We start from the raw sequence: 20,661 nt of genomic DNA, 5'->3' as shown, positions 1-20,661 counted from the left end.
ATTTGGGCCAAGAAACCAATCAAATTGACGGAGGGTCTGGACAAACAACAAGATGGCGACTACTTCACTGGAAAAGGAGGAGGTCTTCCTCTACAGGTTCTGAAATAAATATACACTATTTTTGTATGAAAGAAACACTTTCTAAATGTATTTTACCCCCTTTTACTAGAAAGCTACTCTGTTACTAGCATAGTTAATAGCATACCTGGAAAGCCCTAAAAGGCCATGTATTCATACATTTTTTACTACATTTTCTGGTGATTAATTTTCTTTGTTTTCTTGTGATCTTGAGTTATTTATGTCATTATCATGAGACAACAATGTTGTTTTCCCAAGATAATGGGATCATTTTCTCAAGATCTCGAGATAACAAAACGTTGTTTTCTTGAGACAATGACATAAATAACTGTAGCAAGCCCACTAATAATAAGAATAAGTATGAGCAATAACAATAATTGGATTTGTTGAAGCAAGCCCACTAATAAGTATGAGCAATAACAATAGTTGGACTTGCTGAAGCAAGCCCACTAATGAATATAATTAATTATTATGATATTATGCCCCTATTTATTTCCAACAGTGAATGGAGAATGTTATTGTGTATCTCAGATATACACTTGTTTTCATATAGAAGTCCTTTGAGAGTGCATTTGCATAGAATCTAATCTGTTATAATAAAAAATAAAAATATGAAGACTATTTGGTCCTCTTCCCACCTTGTACAGGAGTTTGCAGACAGTCTCCAGAACAGTGGAGTTCACGGTGCTGTCATGGTGCTCGACCCCTCCTTCAACACTGATTCCATGGCAACGGCATTGGGAATCCCCAGCAACAAGCACATGATTCGTCGCCATCTCATTGAGGAGATGAAGATCCTAGTCGGTTCTGCCAGGTGAAGAAAGAGAGGAAAGAGAGAGAGAGAGAGAGAGAGAGAGAGAGAGAGAGAGAGAGAGAACTCCCTCAAGTTACATTAAATAGAGAGACAGAGGAGACTCTTGTTGAAGCATAACAGGGCAGATCATATGATAATGATGTCATCCTTCCACAAGTACATTTAGACACCATGGCAGCACATTATCAGTGCTGAGATGGCTAAATAGAGAACATTCCTTCACCTCATGGTGGACTGTGTGTGTGTGTGTGTGTGTGTGTGTGTGTGTGTGTGTGTGTGTGTGTGTGTGTGTCTATCTTGTGTGTGTGTGTGTGTGTGTGTGTGTGTGTGTGTGTGTATGTGTGTGTGTGTGTGTGTGTGTGTGTGTGTGTGTGTCTCTATGTGCTGTATATGATAGGCATATAAAGCCCATCACTATAGTAAAAAAGATACTGTAGTCTTATGTCAGACAAGATGTAGAATGGAATGTTCAATTTGAGCTGTTTACATGGATCCCCATTGGCTACTACTGTATAACAGCAACAACTGCTTTCCCTAGGATCCAGTGGAAGATTTGCTCTCATTATGTGTTAAATACATCTTATAATCAATCAATATATGTCAATAGTGTTATGAATAACGGTCCGTAACGTCTCCCAGGTTGGGCCTACAGCAGGACTCTGAGAGGCTGGGGCACGGCACGTCGCCCACACTCCTGCGTCAAAGCTCCCTGGGTAGGCCCGCCAGCTCTGCCAGCCGTCACACGGACGACGAGGGCTCCCTCCGCAGACGTGCCGTCAAGGTGGGCATCAGTATGATCCCCCACTTCACACACTGTATCATAACTAGGACCAGGAGTTAGAACCTGACCAAGAGATGATTTTAGGCTTTGCTCAAATACAATAGAATAGCTTCCTCTCTTTGTCTCCTTTTCTTAATTCCATTATCGTCATAAGAAAAAGGACAGGATATTTTTCCACCCTATGTCTTTTACCTGTCAAGTCTGTTCATATTAGTTGTTATTGAGCAAAGGACATTTATGAATATTGGGACAAACCTGACTTTTTTCTTTCTCTCCTTTCCCCAGCCTCCTTTAGGGTTCAGTCCGAAAGCCCACGGTGGGCGGGACTTGAGTTGTCACAGCAGTTATGGCTCCCTGCCGAGAGAGGCTCGCAATGAGACTCCGCCTAGGACAGAGAGGAGCCCAATCCACAGCTACTCAGGCATCGAGGTCACCAATGTGTGAGGTCATCAACATGTAACGTCACCGACGTCTCCTGATGTCTGAATCAACAGTATAGCACAGGAACATAGTGCTTTGCGGGTAACCGGACGAGGGACATTTATTTTTCTATAGATGATCCTTTGTTGGTCATAATGCACTTTTTTGGAAGGGATGGAACATTTTTCCCAGTGTAAGAACAGTTTACTCACTGGTATTTGTGGAATCTGAACCTTTTCAGGGGACACTGATGTCAAACTAAATCAGTTTTTATTTTTCTATTTGCATTATGTGCAAAGCTTTTTTAAAGCAGGAAATGACTCAGCAATTTGTTTTTTCATTAGACGACCAGTTTGTTTCTCAGTGAGATGAGATAAAGAAAACGACTTGTGGTTGTGTGTGTGTACAGGGTACTTTGGTGGTTAAGATAAAAATAACAAGAAAGAACAATGCAAACAAGAGTAAAATGTATAAAGATTCAGTACTATTTTATAACACATCTTTCTTGATGTTTAATCCAATCCCCATTTTTTAACAACTCTCTCAGATGCCATTTGAACATGACTGAGGATTTTCCACAAAAAAAAAAAAAAACTTGAACCTATGTTTTACTGGAATATTCTGTATGTTTGATAATCTTTTCTGTTTGTCACTTTACACTGTTGTGTCTAAACAAAATTAACTCAACCTAATGACATTTGATACATTAAAGATAATCAGAATCAGCAAAAATGGCACAGATTATACTCAATCCCTTACATGAAGAATTGTTCTTCCGAAGAAGACCTCCAGACGGGGGGAAACTCGAGTATGGTTGGGGGTTCTACAAATAAATAAATAAAGATGACTCAGAAGTTATTGACCTGTTCCACTCATCCTCAACAGGAAGTAACATGGAGAGTGTGCAGGGGCTGAGTGCAGGAAGGTAACAGTTGAGATGGTCAAGAATACAGTTGACTGATTTCTCAGTATGCAATGAGTCACCTCTCATACAGTAGCATCCCTGATTGTAGTGCTCTGTGAGACGCCTTGCTCCCATGTTTGCCTCTCACCTTCATCACACATGATGTCACTTCCTCTTCTCATTCAGGATGACTGCCTCACCTGGTTCCACTGGAATGACGCACCCCCAAACAGAGACAACCTCTGTCCGACTGCTGTGAACTTGTCTGTGCTGAATCATGGGGGCCAAACCTTCTTTGGCTCCGACTCTTTGACTAATAAAGTGGGTTAATCATTATGGGATGTCTGCTTTGTTCTCAGGTATATCAGAAATAACCCAGACATTTTCTGTGGAGCAATTGAATAGCTACAGTAAATGCTGATTAGTACTACCAAGTGCGGGTGAGGTGAGAATATTATTCACTTAGTCTCAACATTTTCTTTTGTGCTTGGTGTCCTGTCCAGGGGGTATACTTACATCAAGCAATACATCAAGCTGCCTCAGGCTACAGAAACAAGATACTGTAGGCTCCTGCCCTATGGGCTATTCTGGCTCGCACAAGGCTAACTTAGTGTACTTAGAAATAGTACACTACTCTAAGTATTAGATGTACATTTTACACATACATGGGGTAGAGAAGGTGAACTGTAAAATAAAGATCAACTTCAATACCTTCAATAACTTCAATACTGTTCTAGGCTGCGTGCAGCGATTAAATAGATCTCATTTGATCTGGGGCATAAACTAGGAATCGAGCCCAGAGATTCTGGGCATATTTCTCTACTAGAAAAAGCCTGCTGCATGTCAAGAGTAATAACACCCCTGGCTGCTCCCGTCTGAGTGCCTCTAGACAGCATAACAACAGGAACAGGAACAAAAACAAGAGGTATTGTGTGAGGTATTGTTTGAGTGGAGGAAACCCCTGCGGAAAAGGAGGCTCTAATGCTCCTAGTTCAACAGTAGGCCTACAATATAGGTCTTTTTTTTTTTTTTTTACTAGTTTATAGACTGATGTTTTTGTAATTCTGTGTTGGCTATCATGGCAGCTCAAATGATCCAGGATGTCTCTCTTTAGCATGGGCGGCCACGGTGACAACAAGTCTACTCTCCCTCTGTATTCAAGTTCAAGGGTTATGTTTGATAGACATTGGGAAATGCGAAATCTTTACAATTATGGACGTTCTACGAGCCACGAGGAACAATCCAATGACAATTTTCTCGAACACACGCACAAGGGTGGCTGTGGCGCGGGAGGTAGAGCCGGCGTCTAATGATTGCAAGGTTGGCAGATTGGCGGTTCAAACCCCGGCTGGCCACATGTCGAGGTGTTCTTAGGCAAGACACTGAACCCCAAATCGCTCCCAATGAGCGGGCCTGTAGCTTGCTGCCATTGGTGTGTGAATGAGAGGCCATTGTAAAGTGCTTTGGAATAAGGTGCTTAAGTCAGTCCATTTACACACACATACACACACACCCTGAGTTGGGTTCCTTTTTAATAAACCAAATTATATGACCTTTTTCTTCCTCTTTATAGTTGGCATGCACAAACCTGTTTGGAACAATAGCCCATCATTTTGCAAGCTATCAGACTGTCAGTGCCTTGATGGTTATCTTAGTATATTCCCATTTGTTCACATGAAAATGGACAGTGATTGAGATTGATTGATCTGCAGTAAGGAAGTGCTGATGAGCAAAAATAAGTTAGCTGTTACAAAGGATACATGTATGTACACTGTTTTAATGTTTTGTTTATCAGATTATCTGGTTATCCTATTTGCGTATAGGTTCAATTCACTTGACTGTACGGTCAAAGATTGTTGTGGAAATTGTAATATAAAAAAAAATGATGCAATATGTGGTATGTTTTGAATTGTGACATAAAGCATGTAGGCCCAATATACATAGGCTAAGCATGGTGGTAAGTCATACTTTTTTTTTGTTATGCAATGCACTCTGGCAGTGCCGCAATGTGTACTTTTATCATGATGTCATCTGCAAAATAGATGTCTGACTGAACTTGATGCAGAATGCTGATGTAAGAGAACAACATGTTAACAATTGTTCCCTTCAGAGATGCTTGCATTATGTTCTCTCCAATTTCTGCTCAAATGTGTGCCTTTGTTTTCCAGAAGGTAAAGTGTGTATGTTTGTAATATGAGAGTGCACGATCAGCTAAACACAAAGTATGAATATTTTTTAGTTTTTTAGGAACGGTGTGTCGATAAGATTTCTCACTTGACTTATTGTTTTGGTCATTCCACCTCCTAGTATTCAACCAGATTCAGTAGACACGACACTAGCCTCGAGCGAAAGGGTTAACGCTGAAATGGGAGTGGAACGATGTTACAACTTTTTTTTTCTTTCGTCTGTCCACTGGAGAAAGTTCCTGGTTCGCGAATTTTAACATGCAATAAGTGGAATTTGAAAGCCAAAATTCTGACATCAACTTCGAAAAAATTCAAACACTGTTTGTAATGTATTAGTCGCCCTATCTCGGACTTTGTCAAGAATGCAAAGGTAAGGCCGTGGCATTTCAGTAGCAGTAGTCAGTAACCCACTGTATTACCTGGGCTGAAGTTCGAATATTTTTCTCTCTTTTTTGCGGATAAAACTGTTTATTTGTTTTGTGATTGTCAATGTAATTGTAGCCGGCGCGGGAGGATATAATGTAGCTGAAAAGTGCTCGTGCTGCCGCTGTGCTATCGGACTAAATTAGCTCATCTGAAACATGTTCATCCCCATAGCCCTCCATGGAACGATGAAGGTCTTTTTTTCCGCTATCCAGTTCAATGGGGCACAGCCGTTCTGGTTTGTGCAATGGATTACATCCAGTAGCCGATAGTATACAAACTATACACAGTGGTGTAGTCTACGTGATACGCAGGACTACGCCGTATACCCACTAGGAAAGGACAAGGATTTGCGTATACCCACTAGAAAATGCGCGAGGATACGTAACGTCGTTTTGTGACAGAACTTTCACTTTCATTCATAAAATTCACCCCGTCTGTGTTACGAAGCACTTACTTCGAACTTTCTGACATGTTTGTTATCGCATAACCAGTCGTTCAGAATGCTAGTCTCAGTATTTCCCCTACAGAGCCTTGGGGTGGGCGGGCCGCGAATTTGCGAAACCTAGGATGGTAGGGGGAGGCAGCCAATGATGGAGTGCTTCGCCAACCAATCAGGTAGCGGTATTGCCCTGCCTCCCCTTACCATCCTAGGTTTCGCAAATTCGCGGGCGGGCCAGACCTCCACACACAGCTTCGTGCCGCTGGAGAATGCTTTTGGTTTGTTTTGTGTGCGCGTGCGACGCGAGAGAGTTTTTGCAGGGTGAAAGCTCTGCAGAAGAAAGTAAGCAAGTTGAAACGTTAGCAAATATAATTACTGTGTTCTGACAGAGAAAGTTGGTTCAAATTAGTCGTTATTATTGTGATTAGAAAGTGTCTGATTATAGTTTCATGGTGTGAATAATAGTGTCAAAGAACTAGCAAGCTAGCTAGCTCAGAGGTGATTAGATGAGCTAGTCTGCTGCACACATGCCAGCTAAAGAGCTAACTGAAGGCACTTTATTATTTTACTTAAAGTAGATATACAATCTTTCTTATTCTGCTAGAATTGGGCTTTATGGTAATACCATAATGGTATATTTACAGTACATGGACAGTGGATTGAAGCATTGGAACAAACCCTCACTCATTGGAAATGTCTGTTTTTTGTAGTTGGACATACGATTTTCTTACAGGTGAGAGAGTAAGTAAAGACAGTATCTGACTGCATTGCCCACAGCAACCCAATATTCAATTAGAATTATGTTATGATTTGATATGAATTCAATGTATACCTCTTATTAAATTATAAATACTCTGGTTGTTATGTTTGCCTTTTGGTTGACAGCAAAAGAGGGAGAGAGGAGGATAGGGAGGGAGAGAAGGAGAGAGCAGGATGGTGTCGGCACACCAGAGAGAGAGAGCAAGAACCAGGTGAGAAAGTGGACAGGTAGTCAAGACCACATAAGTAAGTAGCCTTGAGAACCGATGGTTCTGGAGCCTAACGGCCCATAGGGCAGGAGCCTATCTCCTGTTTCTGTAGCGTGAGGCAGCTTGATGTACAAGTACAGTCCATGCCACCCCCCCCCCCCCAAGGCAGCAAACACCGGTGTAGATGCATACTGTATGCATAAGTGAGTGTGGTGGTGCTTATGGGGTGTCGCTACGGGACAGGTGTCGCTCTGACTGGGAGGGCAAAATCACAGTATACCCACTAGAAAAAACTAGACTACACCACTGACTATACATACAACTTCAGTGGGTCAACAAAACATTGAGTAGGCTTCTGTGGCCAATGCCCAGTCAGTGCTGGTTTCATATCATTAGCCTCCAGCGGGACTCAACTGTTGATACAAAATGATAGTACTCAACTTTAGAAGAAGATACAACAATATGGTTACAATGACGCTTCCTCACAACCGCCGAAACAAAATGCCCTTGTAAAAAGCAGAACAAATTAAACAATGCGGCAAAGCAAAGGACACATTTAGTTGGCATAAACAGAATCCTCTTGCCACATACAGTCAATTTCCCGACCCATAGATTGCATGCATAGCCTGTCCTGTGCAGGCTAAGCCTATCCTGAAGATCCTTGACTGTAACATTCAACGTTTTTCTATGTTTTTAACAGTTCTGATGGTGATGACCGAATTGTAAACATTAGGCATAGCCTACACTTTGCTCTAAGTGGACTGTAAACCCAATATGGATGTGGAGATAACAAGGCTCATGATTTATTATTATTAATTATTGCACTAGCCTAATCATGACTCATGTCATTAGCAGGATGATACTAAACACACTAAACTTTTTGGGAACTTTGGGTTACACGTATACAGTATGTATTACAGTTTAAGATCTTTGCATGTTTTTCCTGCCCCTAAAAGGAACCCAACTGTTACTGAACTATTAGGTGTCATAGAGGTGGGTGTGTGGGTGGGTTTTTGTTGTTGTCGTCATACCTCACATTCTTGTGAATGAGGGTAAGATTCAGTATCCAAGGAGGGTTTCCTTGAGGTCCTTCTGAGCTGTCCCTTAATATCTCCTTCTCCTTCTCTCTTCTCTCTTAAGCAAGTACAGGCATGTGCACAAAGGTATTCCTCTGCTGACATGTTGGCCCTAGTAAGCAGTAATCAGTCAGATTGTCGGTATCAGTGTTTTAAGGGAGAATTGCTTAATGACTGTGATACTGTTATAATAAGACTCAGATATGTCTATTGCTGCTGAAGAATCATCAAGGACATCCCCACAGTGTTGTAAAAAGTGCATGTATTGTAGGCAGTAGCTACATTATTCTAGATTAGCCTAGACTTTTACACTTCACTATACAATTAATAAACTGGTCATAATCTTAGTATTTACAGTATGTTTAAAGTGAGACATGAGGCTGCGGAATTTCCCAACTGGTGTCTGGTGACTCATTTGTTGCAAAATGACTCAATTACTATGAGCAACAGTTTTACTGGCGTGAAGACACAGGAAACTAAAGCCAGTGAAGTCAACCAATGAACATACTTTCTCAGAATTCACTATATGATGACATGAATTGCCTTATCGTCCTTGTACTAAAGAGTGTTATATTGTGCAACTAGTGTCTGTTATGGGAGTGTTACAGTATGTCTGCTGTAAAATGTTGTTATAAAAAGTTCACCATAATATAATAAAGGCAGGGTGTTCTCTGTCTCTTTAGGTGCTAGTGCTCTTAAGGGGACAGAAGCTGCTGGGAGGCAGCACCTTTACAGAGATTCACTACCGTAGGAAAGGAAATGTATAATTGAGCATATAGATTTCCAGTTGAAGTCATCTCTTGAAAACAAAGCCAGTTCAAAGGTACAACATTGTGATTGTGAAGATAAGTGTAAGTTATTTTTCCTCACAGACTTTGCTAAAATAATTTCAAACTTTGATATTAGTGGAGTGGGTATAGTTGTCAACACATTAATCCTCACCTCAGTGCCATCCTCGGTATGATTTACTATTGGGCTGCATCGGAATGGCAACTATTACCGACATACACTTCCATTGGTACTGTAAGCCTGTTGTAAGCCTTAACCCAGTGTCTGTCTCTTTAGTCTTTGACCCCAGGAGTGGAGCAGCTTGGCTGAAGGCTAGGTGGAATTTGGGAAGAAATGCGCTCTGGTGACGACGAGGTCCTCCCGACCCCTCCAGCAAGTGGGGGCACCACCAACAGCCACAACAACAGTAGTGGAAACTCTGGCTCCCAGTATGCCCTGTGTGCCCTGGGGGTGGGGCTGGTGGCCCTGGGCATCGTCATGATCGTGTGGAGCGTGGTGCCACCGGAGTCGGCGGGAAATAATAGCAGTGGGTCCGGAGGAGGGAGACCGGACAACCGGAGTAGGGCCTCTTCTGTGGCATTTGTGTTGGTGGGGGCTGGTGTGACCATGCTGCTTCTGTCTTTGTGCCTGGGGATGAGGAACAAGCAAAGGGAGCAGCAGAGGCTCCAGGAGGCCCAGAATGGGGTGGGTGGAGGAGCAGACAGCGAGGTGGAGGCCGGAGAGACGTAAGTGCAACACTACTTTAGCTTAGTTTTTTTAAGGGTAGATCAGCTTTGACATTTAGTAAATATAATTAAAATAAATACATTTTAAAAATCCTTTCTGCCCCAACCCTACATACAAAATATCTACTTATATTGTAAAATATGTCTGGTTTGGTGTATTGGTCATACAAATCAGACCTGTTCTTATGCTGCAACCAAAATGCCCAGAAATGGCCCAATAATACATATGTATATTTACAGGGCTGAGGAGCGAGCCCAAAGGTACAACGTGCCCAGCTATGAAGAGGCAGTGGGCAGCGGGAATTACCCGGTACGTCAGAGCAACCTCCGCCACAGCTCCTCCCAACTGCCTTCTTACGATGACCTGGCAGAGGTGGACGGGGTACAGTACGAGGTTGAGGGGTCAGAGGTCGTCCCTGCCAGGTCCCAACTGGGTCCCGCTTCAACCAATCCCATCTCGGCTAGTGCTGGCCCTGCTGCTGCTGCTACTGCTGCTACTGGTTCTGCATCCAATCGCCGGCCTGGGAAAACAGGTCGCAAACTACTGCCCCTCAAGATTCGGAGGATTAAATCTGAGAAGTTGCATATGAAAAATGAGGATAACTCTCAGCCACCAGGAGGGTTCAGTATTGAGCCACTCACTCCACCACCACAATACGAGGACAAGGTGCCCCAGCTCTGAGTCTGCCATCTGGTGTCAAAGCTGAGAAGTGCAGCTGCTGGAATGTGTGTGACTAATGAAATGGCACTTGTCATGTGTCCCAGGTAAAATATTCTCAATGGCACTTGTCATGCCTACCTGCCTGAATGTTCATAATGTGGCTGGACAGAGGACACTCTTACCAACTGTGATTCCAAGGACATGGAGGCCTAACCCTTTCCATGATACAGAAGCTTAGTTCAAAAGAGGAGCAGTACTGTATGTATGATGGATGTAAGCACTCAGCCAAATGTCAGCTTTTAATGAAAGTAGCAGTTTTTAGCTTGACTATACTTTTTACTGTTCATATGTCTGATACCGTTTCAAGTAACATCGTCAGCTAAAAGTATTATTATTAATCACTTAGAACTCCAATCCACACATTCCAGGAGATGCATTATTGATGACTGAATCATTGCCCTTACTTGACAACTCAGTCTCTGTGGTCTGTTCCCGTCATCAATAGAGAATGTTTCAGAGAGAGAGGAAGGCTTGTGAATAGCTGGGAGCCTTTGCCCTGTAGCCATGGTGAAATGGGTTGGGTTGTAAAGGCGGTAGTGTAGTCCCAAACTCCTATCCCTGGCTGTTTTTTGCTCAATAGAGGAGAGCACAAGAGGGACTCTGATAGAGCAGCTGGACACAGATAATGGCACCCATTGCTCACTCACCACTCCAACTACTGCACTAGCTGGCACTCCTTGACTGGCCTCAATGTTTTCATTTAGAGTACCGGTATGCAGAGAATGAACTCAGAGGAAGGAGGGAGCAAAAACTGGAGGTGATCAGGGTTTGACCCCTTTTTGTGTAAAGGAGCAAGAAGACAGCAGTGCTGAGATCACCATGTGATTAATGTTTATTTGTGATTATGAGAGTTAGCCGAAATACTGAAGGTATCATCCATCTTTTTTAAGTGGGCATCCAAATACTCAGTAGACTACTTTACAACTGAAACATTTAGCATTTGCACACACACCAAATAAGAAAGAAGTATCTAACTGAGTGTGCTAGGTATGTTGTTGAGGATATTTAGAGTTACAGTTTGAATGTTTGATATAGCATGCACAACATGTACATCTAGTTTAATCTAGTTTATGATTACAGTATGTTCAATGTCTTTGAGTCTCTTTTTAGTTGTCATGTCTGTAGTGCTGTATGTGCTTCATTTTTTCTATGGGACCAGATTTGAGGAATGGACTTACTGAGGACCTACTACTACCGTTCTTTTCTTGAGGATTTTGAATGCATCATGAACACATGGTGTATTGACTGGTCATGAGTTTAATTGATTTATCTCTGCCAAGTTCTATGTATACATTTTATTTGATATAAGATCATTTTATCATGGTATTGAGAAAATGTTTTTGTAGTTCAGAGTCATTCATCCTTGTGAACACTAATGAGGAGGCTTGTCTCACCAGTGAATATTGTGAGAAAGAAAAATAAATATTTGTACTCTTATTCCAAAAATAGTTTGGGCTATTCTACAAATTAACTCCTCTAATGCCATACCTCCTGAGTCAAACCATTGGCATGGTGGAAATTGTTATGTTGTCTGTACTTTCCCCCTTCACCTATTCCACAGATATTTAGTTACTGTAGTCTGTAGTTAAATACAAAGTCAAAAAAGCATGACAATGCTTAATATACTCTTTCTTAAATCTCTTTACATGTTAAATTTGACCTGGCTTCCCTCTAGTGGTAGAGTAATGTAACTTTTTGGCTACCGATTTGGTGAGGCATCTCTTTATCATTTCACTATTACCATAAAAATGTGATGAACATTTTGTCAAAGCACTTATGGCTTGCCTCAAGCCTTGAAATAGATATAGTCAACATTGCTGCACATTTAGTCCCTGTAGTTACACAGTACAAAAATAATGACTACACTGCATGAATTTGTAGGTATTCTTCAGTCCAGCTGTGTCTTTAGTTGCTGACCATGTTCTGTGGGAACAGGATAAAACAAAGAAAATAAACATTAGATTTGCATGGCTCATAAACCTATCCAACACAGGTTCAGTTGCAACTATTTCAAAACTCTTTTATTAATTCAATTATGCCATGCCAATAAATTAATTAATTGCATGTTGCTTCCTATGATTTTTGTTATTGCCTATTGTTTTGTCCGAAGCAACATGCATTCATGGTGAAAGGGAAGTGACACTCACAGTGTTGATCCAGTCAATATAGGAGCTGACTTGAGTGAAGACAGTGGGTTTCTCAGAGACATTGCAGCCCAGACCAGAGCCGAAGCTCACCACTCCATGAACCTCCCAGGATCCATCAGGGTTCTGGCAGTTCAAGGGGCCACCAGAGTCTCCCTGGGTTATGTGAACAGTTACAATATTAGTTAAGTGAAAGATGGCTCAAGGTATAGGCCTAGAACATATCATTTTTGAACTACATACAGTGAGGTATGATTTCATACAGTGTATTTTCCTTTGTTACAGTATTTGTATGATTCCTTAAGAGCCTTCTTCAGAATATTGTCTTCGACTCTACCTTTCTTTGAATGGTGAACCATGGGTTACTCACGTTGCACCCAGCCACAATGCCGTCTCCACCAGCACAGACCATGCTGTCAGTTACCAGGACGCTCCACCACTCGGGCTGAGTACAGGTGGTGTGGTCCACCACTGGCAGAAGAGCCTGCTGCAGGACGTCAGCAACAGAACCTCCGGCTAGAGACAAGAGAACCGTATAACTCAGGACCGAGATCTTACAGATCTTTAATGGCCGAACCATTTCCTGTAAAGAGTGGCTATGAGAAGTAGGTGAACTGTATTTACAATATAGATTAATAGATGAAAAGGAAGTGTCAGGTCTCACTTTTGAGGTGACCCCAGCCGGTGACGTAGCAGTACTCATTCTGGGGCAGGATAAAGCCAGCCTTGGGTAGACAAGCAGCCATGATGGAGTCACTGAAGGTGACTGGTGTCTCCAGCTTTATAAGGGCAATGTCATTACTGTGGGGAAACCAAGAGGAACACCATGAGCTTGCTTGGATAGAAATGACAGTGGTCACAGACCTAGATTGGCATCATTCTTGTTTGGTGGATGTGCAGATTAAATGCCAGTCACAATACAGCAAAATTGGTTACGTTACCGGCTAAGGAAGGCAGTCCAGTTCTCATGGACAACAATCTTTGCAGTGCCAATAGCCACAGAACCCGGCTCCTCAATCTCCTTCAGGCTGTGCTTGCCCAGCTGTACTCTGTAGGTGTAACGGCTACTGCAGGACCACACAATGAGAAGACACAACGTCAGGAGGTCATAGGTCATTTCAACAGTTTTTCATTTGTGATTCTGCATTGTACTAGTATGTATTGTCTTACTAATGGATGATGGATACACTAATACTCTTTTGATGCTTTTCCCACCTGTGCTCAGTACAGTACCTGATACAGTGAGCAGCAGTAAGAACCCATTCACTGGAGATCAAAGTGCCTCCACAGACGTGGCTCCAGTTGTTGTCATCATACTGAAGAGAGACCTGAGATCCAGAGGACAGAATGTATAGTTAGCATCTCTGAAACCTTTTGCTTTCCCTTATCTACTTCAGAGCCACAAACTGGGCAATGTGGTCTAAATGGAATCCAGCCTGGGGCTGATCTCACCTGCCAGGGCCAGCTGTTGGGGTGGACGTCCTCTCCCCCCACCACTCTGGTCACCACAGGAGGGAAAGTGGGCAGGCCGCACCCGTAGACTGGGGAACGGTAAACACAATGTTTACACAATATGTTTCACACAAACAAGATTAGTGCAATTCAAAGAAAACAAGTAAACTACTGTAGTTTGCAAAAAATAGTGTACTTTATTGTAAGTGCTTTCTATAAAAAAAAATAAAAAAATATTAATGAATAATGCAGCATTATAGCTAGTACAGTAGACGCATGGCACTATGCGTTCCAGTCATCCTCTTGCGAAGGGTTTACTTTTAAAGTAGTCTAAAATGTATAAGGGACCGCTGTCCAGAATATCAATCTATAGGAATTTGTTGGTAATGGTTAATATAATACAACTGTAAGCTCATTTCAATTGACATGATAGTTAGTGTTGCTCTTATGTAATTAGAGACAGACTTGTACTCTAGGTTGTGTGTAGGATTTTCTTTTAAAATGTTCAATCGATTCAAATATTCTGAATGTAAAACAGAAAATGTAAAAAGATCCTTACCACTAGCAACCAGGACAGCAAGGACCACACACTTCCTCATTATTCCTGTATCTTTAAAACAGTTACTGAGAGCTGTATTTATACTGTTTGTTCATTGAGTGACTGAAAATGGAACCACTTCTGGGAAAGGCAACCTGCCCCTTCAGAAAACCAAACAAGTGAGGCCATAGGAAACAACACATGCACAGTGATAGGATTTTCCCATGAGGTGATTACAGTTGATCAGCCTTTAGTAATTGATACTAATGATGACTACGGGATGTTTTCTATCTACACACTAACAACACGCTGACACTAGCCATGATTACTTATTGTTAAAATCTGTAGCACCTGCTCAGAAATATGATGAATGTTTCAGTGTGTGATAAAGATTAACAATGTGTTAACCCTGTAATCCAATGTGTTACCCCTACCTTTATATAACTCAATATAATAAGTATTCTACTTTGTAAGAAAATAATGTATTGTTATGTGTATTGTGGCATACACTGTGTGATCAACCCAAAAACTAAATGATGCAAATTAGATCTTAGATTTTTATTAACCAACAAAAATCCACATGGTGACATTGGTTGACCACTTGGCAGCTTGTTCCTTTAGTTGCTGACCATTTTCTGTAGAAAGCAGATGACAAAAAAGGATTAATGTGAGCGTTGCAATCTAGATCAGTTCCAGTTTTACAGTACAGTAGATATCACAACAACTGTAACTCCAAGCAGTTACTGGGGTCCAAGCAGGACTGGACAAAGACTTGCAGTATTATCCAGAACTGCTGCAGAGTGTCTTTATACCAAGTTAAGTTATCTACTATTTTTTATTTCAAGCTGTAAGAACCCTTCACATACTGTACAGTACACATGTTTTGGCTAGATAAGTATCACATATTTAACTCTGTGTCCCAATACCTCTGGAGTATAGAGTTTCTCGGCCATAGGTCTTGTCTGAAGAAGATTTTTTGTCATGCTCTCTTCTCTATTTTTTTTATTGTATATAAGGCTACTGTACTGACATTGTGGCTGTACAGTACATGTGTTTTCAATGATCAAATAGGTACAATCAGTCCATCAATCAATTATTGTGTTTTGAACTGAGCTGAAGGCACTCACAGTGTTGATCCAGTCAATATAGTAGCTGACTTGAGTGAAGACAGTGGGCTTCTTGGGGAAGTTGCAGCTCAGGCCAGAGCCGAAGCTCACAATACCATGGACCTCCCAGGCTCCGTCAGCATTCTGGCAGTTCAGGGGGCCACCAGAGTCTCCCTGGGTCACAATGAAACCAGATCAACAAACAAGTTCAACACAGCTCTATCTTCTTTAACTCCTTGGCCCCCAGTTTCACTTGTGGTGTGGTGTCACTTTTACATGTTGTGTTGCCCACTAGCTTTTTTACACACTGAGGCTTAGTATAGCTTGAGTTAAGACTGCAAGCCACTCAGGCGTATCTCTTTACAATGTTGAGTGGCATGGCCTCATAGTATTGATGGATTATCTAGTTGATGATTATGTGTCTGCAATAGCATGCTATAGTACTGCAACATGACGATGTCATTGTTTTGTCCCTCCACTGTTGCAAGGGGCGCATTTGACTTACGTTGCACCCAGACACAACTCCGTCACCTCCAGCACACACCATGGAGTCTGTCACCTGGCTGCCCCACCAGTCAGGCTTGGTGCAGGTGGCATGGTCCACCACGGGCAGGAGAGCCTGCTGCAGGATGTCAGCAATGGGGCCTCCGGCTGAAGACAAGAGAAACACACATCCCCCGGTCAACTAAGGTAAGGACTGTAAGATATGGCACAACAAGGGGTGTGTATTTAGATTTTAAATATCTTAATGATTATCCATAATCAAATGGGTTCTGTCATGATGTGTGGTAATGAATTCACAATGTACTACATTAACTCATAACTCATGATTGTCCTCTTCAAATACTGAAACGTTACTCAGTTCTAGAGATGCATCTTGTTTTTATAAGGGGTATAGTTGATACTCACTGGAGATCCGTCCCCAGCCAGTGACATAGCAGGACTCGTTGTGGGGCAGAAGGAAGCCAGACTCGGGAAGACATGCAGCCATGACTGAGTCACTGAAGGTGACGGGAGTCTCCAGCTTGATCAGGGCAATATCATTACTGCAGGTGACACACAACAGCAGCAGTCAGCATGACATGACACAAATGGTCTGCTAATCACCAGTTAGCTTTGAGGGTTAATGTTCACTAAGATATTGTGTTCAAAATATGGCTTATTGACTAAAGGTTACTGATTAAAAACAGAAATTGTTAGTGAATCTCTTTATAGTTCATCTGTGTAATCTGACTAGTCCAATTCACCAATGAACCTCAATTCTCAAATGTAACATGACATTTTTTCTACCGGATGAAGAGGAAATTCCACTTCTCGTGGACGATGATCTTAGCCGTGCCAAGAGCCAGAGAGCCCTTCTCAGTCTCTATCAGGTTGTGCTTGCCCAGGGCCACCCTGTAGGTCCTGCTACTGCTGCAAGACAACGGAGGAGACTCTACAGTTAGATGGACACAGGATATCCAATTCACATCTGTCATTGTGTTTGTAATTAATGACTATCTTGGTCAAGTAAAGTGGTGGTATTTGATCTCAAATAGACCTGAAATGCACAGTTCAGTGTGTGACTGTATTTAATTTTTTTTACTCATAGCCGTACTCACCAATTGCCAATTATTTCAAATAAGAATTTGTCCTAATTGACCTGCCTGATTAAATAATGTCCTACTCACAAAGCTTTGTTTTACCTGATGCAGTGAGCAGCAGTGAGGACCCACTCGCTGGAGATCAGAGTTCCTCCACAGGTGTGTCTCCACTCCCCCCCACTGTTGTACTGGAGAGAGATCTGAACAGAGAACAGAACACATAGTTCGACTGTTTAAAAAAAAATATGAATGTTGTTTTAAAAACCTATGTCTGACTGTAATAAGAATAAGAATTACAATTTCACAGGGCAGCCATAAAAGCTAATGTAAGCTTTATTATGGTTGTGATAAATCTTGTTACTGTAGCTGATAGACAACTGCTGTGTGTTGTTTGAAATACTAAATACTGGCATGAAGTCATTACTTTGTATGATGGAATGGAATGGACTTTATTTGTCATTGCTACAGTACAGGTACCAAACAACGAAATTTAGGAGGGGTGGCTCCCCTGGTGTTAGGAAAGGGAAAAAAAAACACATTTTAGAAAAAGCATAAAAGCATAAAATCACAAGAAGGTAAGGAGCTGGTTTACATCAATAAAGGCTATGTACACAATCCACTGAACTATACTGCACAGATAGTCAACTAGGGTTGTCATATTGCACAAAAGTATTTTTTCACATTATTTTAAAGTGTCACAGTTTGCAGGCTTGAAAATGTACATGTTTGTGCCTGAGCACTAGCTGCCATACAATCCGTCCGGACTGTCCTGGGCCCAGAACTTAGGCCTTTTCTGTGTTCAGGGCCTTGACGGCCCTGTGGTAGAAGCAGTCCTTCAGTCTGTTTGTCTTAGCGGCCGGGGTCCTGTACCTCCTGTTCGAGGGCAGCTTGACAAAGTGTACGTGCCCAGGGTGGGTCGGGTCCCTGGAGATCTTGGAGGCCCTCCTGAGACAGCGTGTGTTGTACAGCTCCTCCAGAGAGGGGAGGGGGGCGCCGGTGATCTTCTGTGCTGTTCTCACGACTCTCTGTAGCGCGTTTCTCTCCGCTGTTGTGCAGCTGTGGAACCAGTTGGAGATGCCGTAGGTGAGGATGCTCTCCACTGCGCCGTGGTAGAAGGCCACCAGTATCTCCTGCTTGTTGTGTTCTTTCCTGAGGCATCTCAGGGTGTATAGCCGCTGTTGTGCCCTCTTGATGGTGCCTTTTGTGTTGTCCTTCCAGGCCAGGTCATCCCGCATGTGGTGTCCCAGGAATCGGAGGGTTGAGACTCTCTCCACGCTCTCTCCGTCGATGAGCAGGGGCTGGATCTCGGTCTTTTTCCTCCTGAAGTCTACGATGAATTCCTGGGTCTTTGACTTGTTTAGCAGCAGGTTGTTAACCTTGCACAGCTTGCTCAGTTGCTCTACCTCATCCCTGTACGCCGCCTCGTCCCCCCCCGAGATACATCCCACCACGGTGGTGTCGTCTGCAAACTTTACGATGTAGTTGCTGGGGTGGACGGGGGTGAAGTCGTGGGTGTAGAGGTTGTAGAGGATGGGGCTTAGCACGCAGCCCTGGGGGGACCCAGTGCTGAGGCTGAGGGCTGTGGAGGTGTGGGGGCCCACCCGCACCCTCTGGGGGCGGTCGGTCAGGAAGTCCTTGATCCACGCACATATAGAGTGTGATAGACCCAGGTCTAGTAGTTTGGTCACTAGCCTGTCTGGAAGGATGGTGTTGAAGGCGGAGCTGAAGTCCACGAAGAGCAGTCTCGCGTAGCTGTTTCCCCTCTCCAGGTGGGATAGAGTGGCGTGGAGAGTCGTCGCTATGGCGTCCTCTGTGGACCTGTGGGCTCTGTAGGCGAACTGGTATGGATCCAGGTTGGGCGGGAGGCGTGTGAGTATGTGGGCCCGGACTAGTTTCTCGAAGCACTTCATGATGATTGGTGTGAGTGCCACCGGGCGGTAGTCGTTTAGGCAGCTCACCGTGCTTTTCTTCGGGACTGGGATGATAGTTGAGGTTTTGATGACTGCTATGTGGTGCCAACTCCATGACAGTACAGCAGTTTAAAGGGAAGTACTTCCTATGTACTGTATGTATTGATAAACGTATGAATTACCTGCCAAGGCCAGCTGTTGGGCCTGACGTCCTCTCCCCCCACCACTCTGGACACCATAGGAGGGAAGGTGGGTAGTCCACACCCATAGGCTGTGGGACACATTCTGTGTTACAAACTCAGAACGCTAACATTTAACCTCACTCTACTGGGGTTAGTGAGTCATATTGTCGTCCCTACCTGTAAAATAGTTCAGTCTTATTTTTATGTTCAGTTCAGTGAATACACACTTAATGTTTATCAAGTTCAATACAATTTAATGTAATTTGTACAAAATGTCAATGGTATTTTTAGATTAAGCAGTTCTTACATTTTATCAAAACACTTTATATCTTTGTGGGTTAAGTAATCTGCCACTATCCTAATTGAATATAAAAGAGTAGTATGTTGTCAATAATCCTTACCACCAGCAACAAGAACAGCCAGTACCACAAACTTCATCATGTCTGTATTTTCAAAGTGTCTCTTCGTATTAATGATGCATCATTTATACTGCACTGTGTATGACGTTTGTCAGAGAACAACAAAATTATCAAATTCTTCTTTGAAGACAACTTGGCAGATACAATTGCCCACCACCCTTTTTCCATTCCCTTTGCAGTGTAATATTAACGTAATACTGGTTAGGATAAACACATGTGTAGTAGCAGAACTTTCCCATAGTCTATGACCAAAGCAGAGTGTTCAATGTACTGTATTTGTGTATACCAATACATGGTGGCCTAATATTATAATGAAATACAGTATGGTACAGTTAAAAAAATATGAATAATAATATTTCAATATACTTCACTGTTTGTTATTGTGTGTACATTGAACATACTGGACATATTGTGTGATTCAATTTAATATGATATTCTATGGGATAATAGAATATACATGGAGATGTATCAAATATGAATTTGAGAAACTCATTATGTTTTACATGTCCATGTCCATGTCCATATCCATTCAGATGACCAAATGTGGCATGCCTGCCTTGACTTCAGTGTGTGATACTAATATAATTAGTAAGCACATTCATTCATTCATTCATTTTTACTCAAACCCTTTGAGCACTAGTTAGTATTATTTTGTCCCAAAAATATTTTACATCTATAGTATATCTGAGAAAAGCTCTTGGAGTCAAGTTGGATGTTATGTAATCCCATAATGCCTGAGAATTTCACAGTAGCTGGTGACAGCTGAGGAAATAACATGTGTATTTTGGGAGTGTTTATCTGCAGTTTTTATCTGCTGTTTTTTTCAGGTTTTCCTGGCTTTCCCAGGTGCTTTTCACTACTATTCTCCAGCTATATAATTAGCACATTCCAATTATGGTAAATCATTATATAATAATAATAGATATAGTTAGTGAGTGTAGTCAAATGCAATTTCAATATCCTGTCAGTAAACACCTAACATACTGCCAATTTCTGTTTT

General features: G+C 42.3%; 4 protein-coding genes across 4 annotated transcripts; 2 read left to right on the top strand and 2 right to left on the bottom strand.

Annotated features, from left to right (window-relative positions):
- The first annotated feature begins 279 nt into the window (after nt 1-279).
- Nucleotides 280-3,297, top strand: LOC308161259 (kazrin-A-like). The gene is made up of 3 exons (XM_080535248.1): nt 280-892; nt 1,532-1,673; nt 1,959-3,297. Exons 1-3 carry the CDS (start codon nt 690-692, stop codon nt 2,115-2,117), a joined length of 504 nt encoding a protein of 167 aa, XP_080391374.1. The 5' UTR covers nt 280-689; the 3' UTR covers nt 2,118-3,297.
- A 5,917-nt stretch (nt 3,298-9,214) lies between these two features.
- tmem51a (transmembrane protein 51a) lies at nt 9,215-10,288 on the top strand (the record flags this gene model as incomplete). Its single annotated transcript, XM_080534527.1, has 2 exons — nt 9,215-9,606; nt 9,847-10,288. 2 exons carry the CDS (start codon nt 9,215-9,217, stop codon nt 10,286-10,288), a joined length of 834 nt encoding a protein of 277 aa, XP_080390653.1.
- A 1,834-nt stretch (nt 10,289-12,122) lies between these two features.
- LOC308161344 (chymotrypsin-like elastase family member 2A) lies at nt 12,123-14,522 on the bottom strand (the record flags this gene model as incomplete). The annotated part of the gene is made up of 8 exons (XM_080535349.1): nt 12,123-12,250; nt 12,475-12,627; nt 12,842-12,987; nt 13,136-13,272; nt 13,413-13,538; nt 13,705-13,799; nt 13,924-14,012; nt 14,483-14,522. 8 exons carry the CDS (start codon nt 14,520-14,522, stop codon nt 12,233-12,235), a joined length of 804 nt encoding a protein of 267 aa, XP_080391475.1. The 3' UTR covers nt 12,123-12,232.
- A 556-nt stretch (nt 14,523-15,078) lies between these two features.
- Nucleotides 15,079-19,683, bottom strand: LOC308160583 (chymotrypsin-like elastase family member 2A; the record flags this gene model as incomplete). The annotated part of the gene is made up of 8 exons (XM_080534526.1): nt 15,079-15,096; nt 15,589-15,741; nt 16,073-16,218; nt 16,477-16,613; nt 16,858-16,980; nt 17,253-17,350; nt 19,243-19,331; nt 19,644-19,683. The coding sequence occupies 8 exons, from the start codon at nt 19,681-19,683 to the stop codon at nt 15,079-15,081; spliced, it is 804 nt and encodes a 267-aa protein (XP_080390652.1).
- Nucleotides 19,684-20,661: the final 978 nt, after the last annotated feature.

The sequence above is a fragment of the Nansenia antarctica genome (assembly GCF_963989245.1).
Source record: "Nansenia antarctica genome assembly, chromosome: 6".
Taxonomy (NCBI): Eukaryota; Metazoa; Chordata; class Actinopteri; order Argentiniformes; family Microstomatidae; genus Nansenia; species Nansenia antarctica.
The sequence above is the reverse complement of the archived record's forward strand: the minus strand, read 5'-3'. Positions and strand labels throughout refer to the sequence as shown.

Bases quoted from the DNA above. Each gene is read 5' to 3' on its own strand.
- LOC308161259 (XM_080535248.1), top strand. From the start codon at position 690: ATGAAGACTATTTGGTCCTCTTCCCACCTTGTACAGGAGTTTGCAGAC. The intron at 893-1,531 runs GTGAAGAAAGAG...AACGTCTCCCAG, and splicing joins ATCCTAGTCGGTTCTGCCAG to GTTGGGCCTACAGCAGGACT. The intron at 1,674-1,958 runs GTGGGCATCAGT...TCCTTTCCCCAG, and splicing joins TCCGCAGACGTGCCGTCAAG to CCTCCTTTAGGGTTCAGTCC.